This window comes from Prionailurus viverrinus, chromosome C2, assembly GCF_022837055.1.
Source record: "Prionailurus viverrinus isolate Anna chromosome C2, UM_Priviv_1.0, whole genome shotgun sequence".
NCBI classification, from domain to species: Eukaryota; Metazoa; Chordata; class Mammalia; order Carnivora; family Felidae; genus Prionailurus; species Prionailurus viverrinus.
In genome coordinates this window covers 112993871-113009624 of record NC_062569.1, presented here as the reverse complement: position 1 = coordinate 113009624, position 15754 = coordinate 112993871, and the positions used below count along the sequence as shown (strand labels likewise).

General features: G+C 38.2%; 2 protein-coding genes across 2 annotated transcripts in view; one reads left to right on the top strand and one right to left on the bottom strand.

Moving 5' to 3' along the window:
* Positions 1 to 1570, top strand: part of ST3GAL6 (ST3 beta-galactoside alpha-2,3-sialyltransferase 6) — a 94358-nt gene extending 92788 nt beyond the window's left edge. The window contains exon 13 of the transcript XR_007155814.1: positions 169 to 1570. The gene's annotated coding sequence lies outside the window, so the exon portion shown is untranslated. The remainder of the gene's footprint in view (positions 1 to 168) is intronic.
* The window catches only part of DCBLD2 (discoidin, CUB and LCCL domain containing 2), an 88203-nt gene that overhangs the window by 21889 nt on the left and 50560 nt on the right, over positions 1 to 15754 (bottom strand). The window contains exons 4-8 of the mRNA XM_047876028.1: positions 5590 to 5641; positions 3330 to 3402; positions 2882 to 3015; positions 1181 to 1221; positions 144 to 359 (exon numbers count right to left, since the gene is read on the bottom strand). Coding sequence (XP_047731984.1) covers positions 144 to 359; positions 1181 to 1221; positions 2882 to 3015; positions 3330 to 3402; positions 5590 to 5641 — 516 coding nt within the window. The remainder of the gene's footprint in view (positions 1 to 143; positions 360 to 1180; positions 1222 to 2881; positions 3016 to 3329; positions 3403 to 5589; positions 5642 to 15754) is intronic.

Sequence of the window (15754 nt, the reverse complement as noted above, 5' to 3'; positions counted from 1 at the left end):
TTTCATAAAACCACCTGGAGTAATATTTAACACCATACAATTACATTTGCAGTGACCTAATTTTCTATGAAAATCTTCGATGCTATCAGGTTTCTGAATAAAATCAGAACCAGGAATCATTCTAGAAAAGTATGTCTCCCAACCTGTTATCTTCTTTTCTTTATTCAGATCTATTTGTAACCACTGATACTCATCAGCGGCAAAAGCAGCCCAAGGAGGTCCGGGTTGCTTCAGCCTGGCTTTCTCGGGTTTCCAGCTGTTCTCCCGCCCTGTATGGTCAGTCCACTCCAGCACAGACGATGCTGTTATCTGCGCATCGGCAATCACCCCGGATTCCATCCCCAGTGTGCCGTAACAGCCTGAAACGACAGAGACAGTAATGTGGTTGCCAGAAATAAATTCAAAATCTGTATAAATGTGCTCATTGGAAACTTTCTATTGTACATGTAATTAATATATACTATGCTAATAATACACTGTAATACAGAAATTTCAAAAGTAGGCGATGTTCTTGGTTCTGTCTTTGTGTCTTGTCAGGAAATGGACAGACATATTTATTCACAAGCAATAGCCATTAGTTTAGCAGCAATGCATTATCCTCTTCCTGGGACACTGTCTTCAGACCAGTGGATGACGCACTCCCTACTGCCTTCAGGTGTTTGCTCAGGTGTCACTTTCTCCACGAGGCCTTCCCTGACTCCACTTAAAACTCCAGACCAGTCCCTCCTGCACTGCCTATCCTCTTTTCTTGACTTACTTTTCTACATTTTCTATAATATTATAAAGAGTTATTTATAACTTATTTATAATTTATTATTTATTTATAATTTATCCACTGTTTCCTGTCAATCTCTCAATACCAGTATTTAAGCACCAGGAAAGGAGGATTTTGTCTATTCTGCTCACTTTTGTTTCACTAGCACCAGAACAGTGCCTGAAAAATCAAAGATGCTCATAAATATATTCTGTTGAATTAATTACTTGTTCAGACATAGTGAAAAAATCACCTGTCCTAAGGAACTTCCCAATAATATAAAACTTTCAGTTATTCCATCCATTGTATTAGTGTGACATATGAAAAAGTGCAAAAAAACAGCAATTGGCATACTGCATGACAGTGTTTAAAAAATATTAACAACTACACAATTATAGTAGGTTACAAAGTCCATGAAAGGCTTACCACTTGTCTTAAATGTAAAAAGACTTGTAGATAAGTGTCCCCTGAAAGAGAGAAAGGTTTTTCTCGGTGACACTCATATATTGACTTCCCCATATTTGTCTTAGTAAAACTTTTTCTTTTGTTTTTATTTTACTATATAAAGAACTAAGGATAGTCTATGGCCATTAAACAACAGATACTGTTCTCAGCGCCACCCCCCCCACCAAAAAAAAAGTCTGATTTCAAAACAACTTCTGAAATCAGAATAACAACTTCTGAACTCAGCATAAACAACTTTCTCTACAAGTATCTAGTGCCTGTATCACACATGAAATGTCCAAGTATGCCCATGTAACCTTTAATATGTACTTATTTTATTTATCTTTCATGGAAATAAACGGTTTCCTCAAACTTTTATGTGTCATTTGCTTTTGTTGCAAGTACATTGTAACTCTCAGAGAATGAGGCTCAAGTTTCCTGGGGTAAACAGAAAAAAAGCTGGCTACAAATAAGAGAGCTTGCACTTGTTACAGGAATAAGCACAGCTCAGAACAAGTTTAAGCTGCAACCCAGCACCGCATCTGGATTTCAAAGTAACAGGCAAGTTAAGTGCAGTGGGAAGAATGGAGGGGGAGGGGAACACGTGACTAGTTTACCAAGGACTCTAAAGAACCTGGGGGGTATAAAATCATCAGTGTATGCTCCTGACTTCAGCACAACATTCAAACCATTATTCCAAATGGATGTGACCCACCCTTATTTTTTTCTTAAGGTATGAAAGGAAGAGAACTGATGAAAAAAATTCTTTCTAAAGGTAGAAGAGGGGAAAGGAATGAAAGAGTCTGCGTAAAATCATCTAGAAGAAACCAAGAGATGGAAAGGTAGCTAAGTCTATACCAGGGATGGGCAAATGATATTTCATACAGGGCCTATTTTGTATGGCCAGGGAGCCAAAAATGGTTTCTGCATGGTTAAAAAGCTTTAAATGAACCGAAAAAGAGTAAGTGACCAGGGACATGTGGCACATAAAGCCCAATATATGTGCGAGCTGGTCCTTTGCAGAAGATGTCTGCTGGCTCCTGTATTATACCGTCATGGACACAGATTATGCTCTCATCTTCTGAATGAAAACTGCCTTAGGACCTCTGAAGAGAAACTGGCCTGCTTTCAATTAGGCTTAGTATTACCCCCAGGACTAAGCCCATCTAAGAGGCAAGATTTACAAAAACAGATCCCAAGTATTACATTTCTATTTAATGTTTCAACTTTTCTTGCTTGTGATGCCTATTCGGTTTCATAAAACTGATCACTGTAGTAACCATAAAAATACATTCTTAAAATATTCTCTTTGGATTAGAGGAGGATTCGTAACACTAGGTCACACAGGCTGTAAGAAACAGAGCACTTATGCCTCCTGATCTTTAAAATGAAATAAAAATTTGGCCACAGACTTTTAGACCCTTACTCTCGACACTGTTTAAGCACTCAGGAAAGAACAAATCATCCTCCTAAATGACTACCTTTCTGATTGAGAACATGCCAAGGTAGTGGGACCTGGCCTATATTCTTCAGGATATTCAGACAATCAGCACACAAAGATGGGAGTGCTCACCCCACCGTTGTGATTCCATGAACACCATTAACAGTGATGTTGCTCAGGTCTAACTAGTCACTATCCCACCCCTGCCCAACCCTCTTATCGTCAATAACACATATACTTACACCACAGATGTGACGTTGTTAGCCAAAGAACTCTCATAATACGGGATACCTTTACTAATTACAACACTGATTTGGCCACCCAAAATGTTTGACACTACTCCTGCGTGCACACCAGCCATGCACAATGGTGAGGACTTGAAGAAAGGAGAAATAAAAGATTAGTATTTAATTTTCTTTGGGTAATTTATAAACAAGACACTCCTTTCCTCGAGAAAGGAGTTGACCCGGGCAGTATTCTCAGTAAATACAGGATTAGTGATGTGATAACAAAGAACAGACTTATAGCACAAGAATGAAACATTACATGATACAAAAAAAATAATAATAGTCCCTTGAAAATAAATTAAGATTAAAGATATTCAATCGGTACACATCAACCTACTCTGGAGTTTAAAAAAAATAAAGTTAAATCACAACATTAACAAAAGTCTATGTTACTGCGACTTACATCTCTGTATCCATGAGGGATTGTTCCAGAGATCTCAGCAAAAGGAAGCAAACAACCAGCTGGGCAGTACTTACTGTGAAATGAAAACAAGTTCAAGGATATATACAGTGTACTTTCTGGGGGAAAAGAACAAAAACCACATATTCATTTTTCAGCTCATTTAAAAAGTATAATCTCACAGCCCTAAGAGAAGCACCACTTCTAAAAAGCCCTTTTTTTTTAGTTCATAATGAATGGTAGACATTTTTGCTATATGATCTATTCATATTTAATATGAATTTAATAGCTACAAGCTATTCTATTTTGTGAATGAACCACAATTTATTTTACCAACCTTCTACAAATCAAATTTAAGTTGACTTAAAAATGTTTGGCATTTATTCATTTATTTACTCATTCACCCACCCATCTACCCACTCAACACATTTATCTGAATGTCTATTTTGTTGTCTGTTAAGTGCTGGGCTGTGCTAGGTACTGGGTTTACAAACATCAGCCAAATAAATATGCCCCCATTTTCACTATGTCTATGCTCCAGAAGTCGGGGGAAGGACGTTAAACTGATACCTAAATGAGTAATTAGATTATGATTTTGCTATGAAGAAAAGGTGCTCCCTGAAATAAGTAGGAGAAAGCAAAGTTAATAGAAGTAAAAAAGTAATACAAACATGCAGTAAATTTACTATGTGCCGAGCAACCTTCTGAGTACCTCAGGTAACCCACACAAGAACCCTAATGGTAGATATCATTATTTTCCTCATTTTACAGATGAAGAAACTGAGAAACAGTGTGCCCAGGTCCCGCAACTGGGAACTGCCAGGTGGGCTCCCGAGTCTAAGTTTTTATACCAGGCTCTGCACTGCCTCAGTCAGGAAACAGGGCTCTGAGGAAGTGAAGCCTCATCAAAGGGAGGGCAATGCACCCTCATGGACAGGAACAGCAGGCCATGAAGCAAGGGGGCCTGTGTGTGTGTCATCAATGGAGGACGACCAGTGCAGGTAGAGTACAGTGAGCACTGTAAAACTAAAAAGGTAACATTAGTTTGAGAGAAGCTGGAGAGGTAGGCAGGGGCCAGATCATGCAGAAGCCTTGGGAGCTATGGTGAAGAGTCTGGAATATATTTCTAAGTAAAAATGGGAAGTCAATTAAGGATTTTGACAGCTTATACACACAATCTGATTCATATTTCCAAAAAGGATTATTCTGACTCCTGAGAAGAAAGAGACTGTAAGGAACTACGAGTGGAAGCTGAGACATCGTTAGGCTGGTAGTGCCATAGGCCAGGCAAGAGAGAACGGCAGTTTGCATTTGGGTGGTGATGACGGAGCTAAGAGGAGAGGCTACAAGACCCTCAGGCAGGGCTGGGTGCCACACACTGATGACAGAGCCACCTCTGCTGATCGGGATCCTCCCTGAGTGCTGAATAGAGTACCCATCCCTCACAGAACTATTCTGGAAGACAAAATAAAGGTTGTTCTTTGGGGAGTTCTTTGGGGAGTGGCAGCAAGCTGGGGGGAGGTTAGTGACATAGCTCTTACAAGATGGGAATAAATTTGCCAGGCAGAGAGTAAAGCGATTCTACGCAAAAGTTCAGACAGCTCAGAGCAGTGTAAAGAATCCAGAGCCGTTTCAATATAAGTACGTAAGATGACATTGGAAAATTGGCCCAAGAGCTACTTGTGAAGGATCCCAAAACCAGGCTAAGGAATTTGGATGACATCTGCCCTAAGAAGGAACTCATGAAGATTTTAAAGTAGGGGGATGATCAGACATGTATTTTAGGATGTAATTTGGCAGCAACGTGAGTGGTGGAATAGAAGCCAGCAAAGGTTAGTCCCAGCCGAGAAAAGAGACAAAGAAAGCAGCGAAACAGTAGTAGAAATGCTGCCTGGGCAAGAACACTGAAGAATTCAGTCCCAGCCGAAATCATTCTCTTCTCCTTTTTGAGAAAAGATAAGTAACGCCTCTAGCTTCATTAGCAGTTTTGCCAGGCTCTGAAAAGCAACTAGTTCTACTTTTAAAGTATATTAAATTATACTTTCATTGTAGAGAAGATCCAAATGCTACAATTAAAGCAAAATTTAAACATGGCTACTCAATGGCTTTAAATAAGCTCTAATTTGCTGACATCTTAGAGCAATGATTATGTGTCGTGTGTGACACATACATTAATGTGCATTATCTTTAGTGTATAAAGAATAATGGTGAAGTAGATGAAGAATAACAGTGAAGGGAAAAAAGGTTACAAATATAGTCATACCTGAACTCAGGTTCCAAAAAACTGGATGCAGTGTCTAAACAAGTAATTAGATCTAGAAAAACAAAAACAAAAAACAGATTCAATAATACATACTTTTACTGAACACCAACTGTTCCCAAATCCCAAATCATATTGTTCTAAATTTTAAATCTCAACAGCTGTCAAGGTAGTACTAATAACTTTTTACAAATTTTTGTTGATTATGATTTCCTTGATATAAAGTATCTTGATTTCTAGAGCTGTGTCTCTCCAATACTGTTTGCTACCACATCACCTCATTGAGTCCTGTATCATATATATAGAAGTTACACAGATGAGTGTAATTTACAGATATAAAATGACTTCTACAAAATATAGCTCCTGAAAAAATAAAAACTTTTTCATTATTGTATAGCTTAAAAAACGATCCTTTGCTAGGTACACACAAGGAAAACAGTGACAAAAGAGAGGTGAATTAATTTTGTTGCTCTAAGTAACTAAAATCTAGTCCATGGCCAGGACCAGCAGCACCAGCATCTTCTGGGAACTTAACAGCAATTCAAACTCTTGGATACCTTCCAGACTTACAGAATCTCTGGATGTGGATACTCAAAAATCTGCTTTAACAAATCCTCCAGGGAATTCTTAAGCACACTAAAGCTGAAGAAGCCCTAACCTAAATAAGACGGAACTTCAAAAATTTAACATTTCTATCTAGAAACCAAATCCGAGCAAGAGGTAACTTGTTTCGTTAAGACTTAGCTCACAGACTGGGTAAAACGTGGCTTTAGGTTCAAAGATGTCAATGGCTTCCTTCTGCTCTTAGCACAGAGGGCAGAGCTGTCAACATGGCCCACAGGTCTTGAGGTGCCTCGTCCCGCCTAAGTCTTGTTTTGTACCTGTGCACAGGTTTCTTGCCACATCCGCCCTCTTTGGTTCCTTGGGCACATATTGCTCTCTTGACCGAGAATGATTTTCTACTGTCCTTTAGCCTTGCTGGCTTAACTGCTGCATCCTCACAGAAGATGTTCCTCACTTTCACAAGTCAAACACCTTTAGCACATGGTAGGCACCTAAGGCTTTTTGTTTGTTTTAACGAATAGGTGACTATTACATGTTGCCAAAGTACCACGTGTTATGTAAGAACAATCCGTTGACGTAATCACGGAGCTATAAGCAACATCATTTTACGATGCCTAGTCTATGGACAGAAAAGGCTTTTAGTCCTCATCTTTGTATCTATTGTCAGCAATCATAGCATATGGCCTAACAGGAAGCTTTCAATCAACATTAATGAATAAAGGGATGAATAAAAGTCTGTGACTGTTGGCATGTTTGGCTAAGTCCATTCTTGGATAGCCTGTATAGAGGAAAACCTAGGCCTTAAGGCAATCACAAAAGTAAGTGGTTTACATATAAATTCTTGGCCAAACAACTGAGCTGAGGGTGACAATACACTGATGAGAGAACACCCCACATGCATCCTAGCATGCTGACGGATACAAATGTTTGTTAAATTAATGGGCACCACAGCAAGCATAGCATCACTGATTATTCTAGCTTACAATTCTGAAGAAATTATCACCCAAACGAAATCTGAAAGACCTAGAGCTAGTAACTGTTATGCCAATAGAAAAGTGATTATTTTGAAAGTGATTACATGGATTCATATCTACACACCATAGACACTTGAATAATAATTAAATCTGTGTTTTAGGAGTTTAAGAGAATACATGCCTGGATAGGGGTTCACTAAGACCTGGCTGAATGACTGGGAAAAGCAGACACACTGAATTGCCTATACCCTGATTATTCCTAATTACTCCACACTGTATCAACGAGAACTGATTTTCTGCTTTTCTGCTCTACCAAAAGAGTTTCTAGCTTCTAAGATTAGAGGTTCAACTTCTAAAATTAACAGCCTGGGATGCAAAGGTACCTGTGTGGTCCAACATGGCATTCAAGCCACAGGAAGACTGCCAGCTGGCCTCATTACCTTCAGGCCACATGCCAGAATGCTGGTCAACTATGGATATACTTGATCAGAACAGGGTTTTATTATAAGTCCATGCAGAACTGAAATTCCAGATTATGCCATGCATATGTATGCAGCTCACTTGACCTTGCTTTCAAATTCCATGGAGGCTCAAAAGAGGTCCCTAGGAGGAAAATAGGAATTCAAAATGGACAGCTATGAGGACAGCCAAGAAGACTAAAGACAGAGAAAGGAAATCATGATTACAAATATTGAGCTTTACAACTCCACAAAGGCAAAGAAAGAAAACATGGAGCGGGCAATTAAGAAGCTTTAAAACGTCTTTCCTGAAAGCTTCTCCCAAGTAAACAATCTTCCAGAAAACCACTATTACTACAAACCTTCTAGCTAATAAGAACACAGCTGAGGCAAGATAAATAGAACTCAAAAGAAACCATCTGCCTAAGAGACTTCTGATAGCAATGTATAAGAAATTATATAAATGGAACAGAAGAATCCAGAAATAAGTTCTAAATTTAAAGTCAGCTGATTTTGACAAGGATGCCAAAACAACTCAGTGGGGAGGAAGAAAGGTCTTTTTAACAAACGGTGCTGTGAAAAGAGGATATCCACATGCATAAGAATGAAACTGGACCCCTACCTCAGATCCCATACAAAAATTAAAGGGGATCTAAATTTAAGAGCTAGCACTATAAAACTCTTAGAAGAAACTAGAGGTATAAATCTTGATCTTGGATTAAGCAATGTTTTTTTAGATATGATACCAAAAGCATTATAGTCACACAAAAATACGTTAATTGAATTCTATCAAAATTAAAAACTTCTGTACTTCAAAGAATGCTATCATGAAAGAGAAAGATAATCCACACAACGGGGGAAAATATATATGAAAATCATATAATCTGATAAGGACCTAGTATCCAGAATACATAAAGAATTATTTCAACTTGATTTTAAAAAAGACAATCAACCCAATTTAAAAATGAGCAAAGGATCTGAACAGACATTCCTCCGAAAAAGACATACAAATGGCCAATAAGCACATGAAGATATTCAACATCATTAACCATCAGGAAAATGCAAATCAAAGTCACAATGAGATACCGCTTTATACCCACTGGGATGTCTAGAATCAGAAGGACAAATAGGACTTGGAGAAATTGGAACCCTCATGCACTTCCTGAGGGATTTTTAAATGGTGTAGCTGCTTTAGAAAAGAGTTTAGCAGTTTCTTTTTTTTTTTTTTTTTTTTAAATTTTTCTTCAACGTTTATTTATTTTTTGGGACAGAGAGAGACAGAGCATGAACGGGGGAGGGGCAGAGAGAGAGGGAGACACAGAATCGGAAACAGGCTCCAGGCTCTGAGCCATCAGCCCAGAGCCCGACGCGGGGCTCGAACTCACGGACCGCGAGATCGTGACCTGGCTGAAGTCGGACGCTTAACCAACTGCGCCACCCAGGCGCCCCTAGCAGTTTCTTAAAAAGAGATTACATATGACCCAGCAATTCCACTATTAGTATATACACAAGAAAACTGAAAATATGTCCATACAAACACTTCACAAATGGTCATCAACTAATGAATGGAGAAACAAAATGGGATATATCTACACAATGAAATATTATTCAGCCATCAAAGGGAATAAAGTACTCATATATGCTACAACATGAACTCAAATACACTAAGTGAAGATGCAAGTCAAAAAAGACCATACTGTCTCTCTCCATTTATATGAAATGTCCAAAATAGGTAAATCTATAGAGAAAAAATCAGATTCGTGGTTACTGAGGACTGGAGAGGGAGAGGGTTAATGGGAGATCACCACTACTGACTATGGGGTTTCTTTTGGGGTGATAAAAATGTTCTAAAATGGACTATAGTGGTGGCTACACAACTCTGAATATACTGAAAATCAGTCAAGTGTAGTGAGTAGGTGAATCATATGGCATAATAAAATGATAATAAAAAAATTTTAAAGTGAAGAAAAAGATGCTATTATAAAAGCAGTAACAGTTTTCCTTTATATAGAGCACATCTGCATTGAGGGATGAAATAAAGCATAGTAAAACAGTCAGGACTGGCAGTTCACTTATTTATTCATTTGTTCACTCAACAAATACTTAGGTAAGTATGTATGATGACCAGGTGTTGTTCTAGGTACTAGAAATAAAGCAAAGAACACTCAGACAAAAATCTCTGCATATAGGGAGTGTATGTACCTTTTGTGGGGTGATAAGAGAAAACAGACACGAGTATGAAATGGACATACTATTATTAGGTGATAAGTGCATTAGAAAAATAAAGAAAGGAAGGCAGTTACGAAAAGTTAAGGGGTTCCGATTTTAAGTAGCATGGTCAGGAAAGACCTTACTGAGAAGGTGGCAGGAGGTGAGGGAGTGAGGCATGAGGTATGTGGGTAATGGAGAATAGGCAGAGGAATCACAAAGGCCCTGAGGAGGGAGCACGCTCAGCATGGTGGCTGCCAGAGTGAACACTGGGAAGAAAAGTAAGCGATGAAGTCAGACGAGGAAAGAGAAGCCAAATCCTATAGGGTCTTGGAGGTAAGGACGTTGAACAAAGAGAGAGGAGACTTTCATTCTCATGCTCACCACTGGGCTGAGAGTAGGTTGAAGGGGAGATGGGGAAGAAACAAAGGTCAGCAAAAAAATCTCCTGCCATAATTGAGGTAACTTGAATTGGAGTGGCAGGAGTGGAGGTGTTGAGATGTAGTCCGACGCTGATATTTGTTCAAATATATTCTGAGAAATGGCCAAAGGATATAAAGTTTGAGAACGTCAAAGACAACTCTAAGGTTTCTGGCCTGAGCAAAGTGAAAGCTGAACTTACTATATGTAAAGTGCTTAGGCAGTGATTTTAATAATGATAAAGTACTCATCGCGAACTCAACTGTCATGCTAGATCCACTTTCAAAGTGCGAGACAATATATAATTTGCTCCGTTCTTAACTAGGAGCTTCTGCATGGGATTAAAAAAAATCCAATATTAAATACATACAAGAGAGTATTTATAATATACATATTATTAACAAAACACTAAACAGAAGTTATAGGTTCTGGGCCATAGAGAGTGGCAGCAGTGGTGTGCAGAATACCCTCAGCGGTTCTGCGGAAGCTGACTGGCATTCTATTCTCTTTTCCTTATGCAGCCCAAGGGAGACCTGGCATCTGCAGTGTAGATGCTACACTAGTCTGAGCAGTACAGTCCAACCCAGAGTGAGTGTCATCATGATTCCTAGAAACAGAATTCCCCTAATATCTGCCACCTTCCTTAACCCTGGAAGGCTCTCTAGAAGACAAAGGCCTCAGGTAGGGTTTTGAAGGCAGAATCATGTAATTGTGAGGAAGAACAGGAGAAAATGCAAGAACAAAGGCAAGCCAACAGTCAACAACAAGATGCCAGATTTCAGTTTTCTTAATGAAAACACCAACATCAGACTTTCTAAGATAGCTCCCAACTTAGCAATATTACTGTCAGCCATAACTGATAACCTATGCACAAGTTCGCTTTTAAGTACAATTAAACGTTTTACCAGTACATAGAAACTACACAGGCTGGGGTACCTTATAATTGCCCCATGAAATATTTATTTAAACATGAATCTAATGTTAACCCATACATAACACCATAGAAATATGAAATATTTTAGAAGTTCAAAAATCAATTAAAAAATAGCACACTGGTTACTATCTTAGGAATATTTTCCATTCACGGCACTGGCCATTTCTGTGAATGCAAAATTATGAAACAGATTTAGATTTTCCCCCAATTAATACTCGGTTTTGTGTTACTGAATGAATTGAAAACACTCTCAGCAGTGTTAGCACTGTGACTAACAACAGAACACCAACTATATTAACTGCAGGGTATAATTTTTGTCCAGTGAAGGAAAGGTAGCTTGAGTACCTATATTCATTCTAACTCAAGAAAGCATAATATATCATAACTAAGTTACTCTATTTGACAGAAAGAAGAAAATATATGAAGACGACGACGTATATTCCTCTCCTTTATTTGCTCTAATGTTCTTTAACAAATTTCCCAGAGCCTGAAGGAACACGAAGTCATGCTTTCTAATTCAGCAATCTTGCACTGTAGGTGTGTAGGTACTTTGTTCAAGTGCTACAGGATGCAGGACAAGACTCTTCTTGTTGCTAAGTTCTCCCGCCAATATTACTATGTGACCTTGGGCCTAAGTCTTTGTTTCTGTGATAGGAACCTGGCATTAATCTGTACCATCTGCAATTTAGTGAAGGAAAACTTACATATATAATAGAACAGAATTTACTGTGATTCAGAATCAAATAACATTTACTCAGTGGCAGATATTAAATGAGGTATTTTACATCTTCTTTTATGTACTACGAGTAGAGATGAAATCTTATGTTTCTCTTAGAAATATTACACTGCCATCTATGGAAGCTGAGTCTACAGTAGGAGCTTAGGTGAAAATAGTCAATGCTTCCTTAGGGACGAAGCAGGCATGACTGAGTTAAGTAATTAACAACTTAGGCTATAAGGTGTACCTACATGTGGTGAATCAAACCCTCTTCATACCTAAATTCCTATACATGTATATTAAAAAACAAATACAAGAATATTAAAAATATATAAATATAAAATATATGGCATTAAGATATAAAATATTACATTATTAATATACACAAGATATTAAGATTAAAAGATTATAAAACATTAAAATTCTTCTGTGAACTACACGGTATCTAAGGCACTAATAAATACCATCAGTAAGAGCAGCAGTGAAAAATTATGTCATTGGGTAATGGAAGACACCACACAAACACGTACTTACTCCCTTCAAAGCATTACTAACTCACTAAAAAAATGAAACACATACAAAACACTAAAATCACTAAGGCTCTTCAGGTTATCTGTCAACTTGGAATAAATTCTATCCCATAAATGGAATCACCTCTTTGGGTTAACAATCTCCTAGATTGTTTTTAAATGCTCTTTCTCTGCAAAATTGTTAAATTTACTGGTCAGCACCTTTCTTCTACAAATTGACACCAAAATACAGATATTTTTCTGCATGCATATACATCGCATAATGTACACAAACACAACACATATACATTTGTGTGTAAATAAGGATACATCTGAAATATGCATATAAACTGAGACTTCATTAATAAAATCTCACTTAATAGTTTAAAAGTTTTAAAATGTTTGCCAGATATGACAATAACAAAAATTAGGGACATATCAGAAACACCAAAAACAGAAAACTAGCTTAGTACTCAAAATACAAAAGTTTGTATAAAAATTACTGTACAATTAAGGTAGCAAACAATCTTAAGCAACCCATGCTCTATTTTTAAAACCAAAAGCATCCCATGAAAAAAAAACAAAAACATACAAAGCAAAACAAGAAAACACAAAACAACCCGTTACAGAAATCTGCACCCTGTTACAAAGTAGTCCTCTATTCTGTCCCATTTCATTTACAAGTTGATATAACCTAATGTAAGACAGAAAAAAAAGGAAAATATTTGCAAAGAAAAAAAAAGGTGGTTAAAGAAGGTAGCAATCAGAAAACTTTTAAACTATTGGTGTTAATTCTAGGAATAATCTAACATGTAGCAACAATGATCCTGTCAAATGGGAATATTTCCTAGGCCCAGCTGTTGGTAACTTGTAAGCAGACTGTTATCAGATGGTAAGGGGTCAGCAAGCAATAAATAAACAAGTGTTTATGAATTCCAACTAGAAAGTACATTAATAACTACATTGGTTCGTTTTATTTCGCATGAAATTTTAAGCTATTTACTGTTTTTCCCAACAAAAAAAGTACAAACTTTAATATGACCACCACAAAATTCTGGACTGGTGAAATCTAAAACAAACAGGTTTAACATTAGTTTTTAAGTGATGCATTCACATTCTACAGAAGGAGAATCTATCAATTCCCCGCTGCGCGTGCACTCACAGACACACACGCCTGCTCCTCTCACTGATGACACATAACAAACACAGACTGCCTTAAAGGACCTGAAGTCTTCCATGCAAATGCAGATGTATTTTCTGAGCTCACTGTCCTACAACTAAAATAACTTAAAAAAAAAATTATGGCCCAGAGTCATCCCAGAAATGTTGAGTTTGTCCTAGAAGCTGGCTAATGTTGAACAGATTCAAAAACCAGGAATTTGGATCACTCACCTATAAAATTTATTTTATTTTCAAGTCCAGAGGTAAATGCTATTTTTAATTTTACATTTTAGAATAAAAATGTCGGTATCACTTATTACGATAATGGATAAAAAGATCTGACTTACTGACTCTGGACCTCTGAGCAGCTGGTTTTGCGTCTCTCAGTAGGACCAGCTCTAACTCAGGAGTTTCCCTCTATGGAACTTCTCACCAGCGGTTGCTAGCATGTCTAAGATGGCTCTAGGGTCTACATACTTCTTCAACTGCAGAAAGTCTAGTTGGAATTTGATGGAATTACACCAACTCAGAGTAGAAACACCAGTCCTCTAATAATTACTGCACGTGTTAATATTTTTGCCTTTCCTTGCTACCCAGCGGGGACACACAAAAACTTTTCACTGGTATTTACAATCTTTCAAAAATGAGGTTTACAGGTAAGAAAGAGAAGAGATAACCGGCAATGGAAAAGATTGGAAACTACTGGTCAAAAACCATTAAAAGTAACAGAGTAATGAAACCTTAACTGGACACAAAAGTGAGGAGGACAAAGGTACAGTGTCCTAGATACGACCCCAGCATTGCAGCAGTTCAAAGATTCATACAAGAGGGCTTCTTTATGTCCAAAGCCTCTTACTACCACTTAAACTCATGTAGGAAGAACCTTAATTCTTTAAAATGTTTCCTTGGAGAACACAGGTCTGATTCTCAAGTCTTTAAGAAGAATTAGAATCTGGCTTAACTGTAGAGTCACATTTATAACAAGAACTCTTAATTCAGTCATTTCTGACCCAGTGTCCTCCAATAGCCTCTTAACTGGACTCCCTACTATTATTCTTCCCTGTCTTCAACTCATTCACAAGCAGGGAAGGTCATAAAAACAAAAACACAAATCCAGTCATATCGCTACTACCCTGCTCTAACAGCTTCCATGTCCCCTTAGGAAAAAGCTCCAATCGTGACATTTTCTATAAGGCCCTGAATAACAGAGCCTACTCACCACTCAGTCAACTCCACGTTAGCTGAGCCAGATTCTTTTCCGGCTTCTCTGAAGCTCCTTCCACAGGGCCTTTGCATTTGCTGTTCTCCTCCCTAGAATGTTCTTCTGTCTAGAACCTCCCAATTAATCCTTGGGTTCCCACTTAAAAGTGACTTCCTCAGAAGAGTTTGTCTTTTTACCAATCTTCCACTCCTCTAACCCTTCTGGCCTCTTTTTTTTTTTTTTTTTTTTTTTTTTTTTTGAGAGACAGAGTGAGACAGTGCATGAGGGGCAGAGACAGAAGGAGACAGAATCCTAAGCAGGTTCCAGGCTCTGAGCGAGCTGTCAACCCAGAGCCTGATGCAGGGCTCCAACCCATGAACCATGAGATCATGACCTGAGCTGAAGTCGGACACTCAACCAACTGAGCCATCCAGGCGCCCCATTTCTGGCCTCCTCTTGTCGGAATGTTTCCTTCATCATACTTAACATAACTGCAGCTGAGTTACCATGTGTTTTTTTAGTGTTTAGTTTTGAGAGAGAAAGAGAGACAGAGTGTGAGTGGGGGAGGGACAGAGAAAGAGGGAGACACAGAATCTGAAGCAGGCTCCAAGCTGTCAGCCGAGAGCCTGAGGCAGGGCTCAAACCCACAAACAGCAAGATCATGACCTGAGCCAAAGTTGGATGCTTAACTGACTGGGCTACCAAGGTGCCCCAAATTACCATGTGTTTAATGCCTTTTCCCAACCTGTACTGTAAACGCCATGGAAGTATAACTAAGTCTTATTTACTGCTGTTCCCAGTGCCAGGCATACTGCAGGACATAAGGCACTGAAGGGAATATAATTTTGCAATGTGCTCTTGCATAAAGAAAATTCACACAAAATTATGGCTCTATCAACAACACATAGTATAACATCAACAAGTGTTTGTGAGAGCTTAACAGATGAAGCTGTTGAAGAAAAATTTTTCATGATCTTTTCAATCCCAAATAGTCTAAATTTCTAGCTAGGATGCTAAGCTG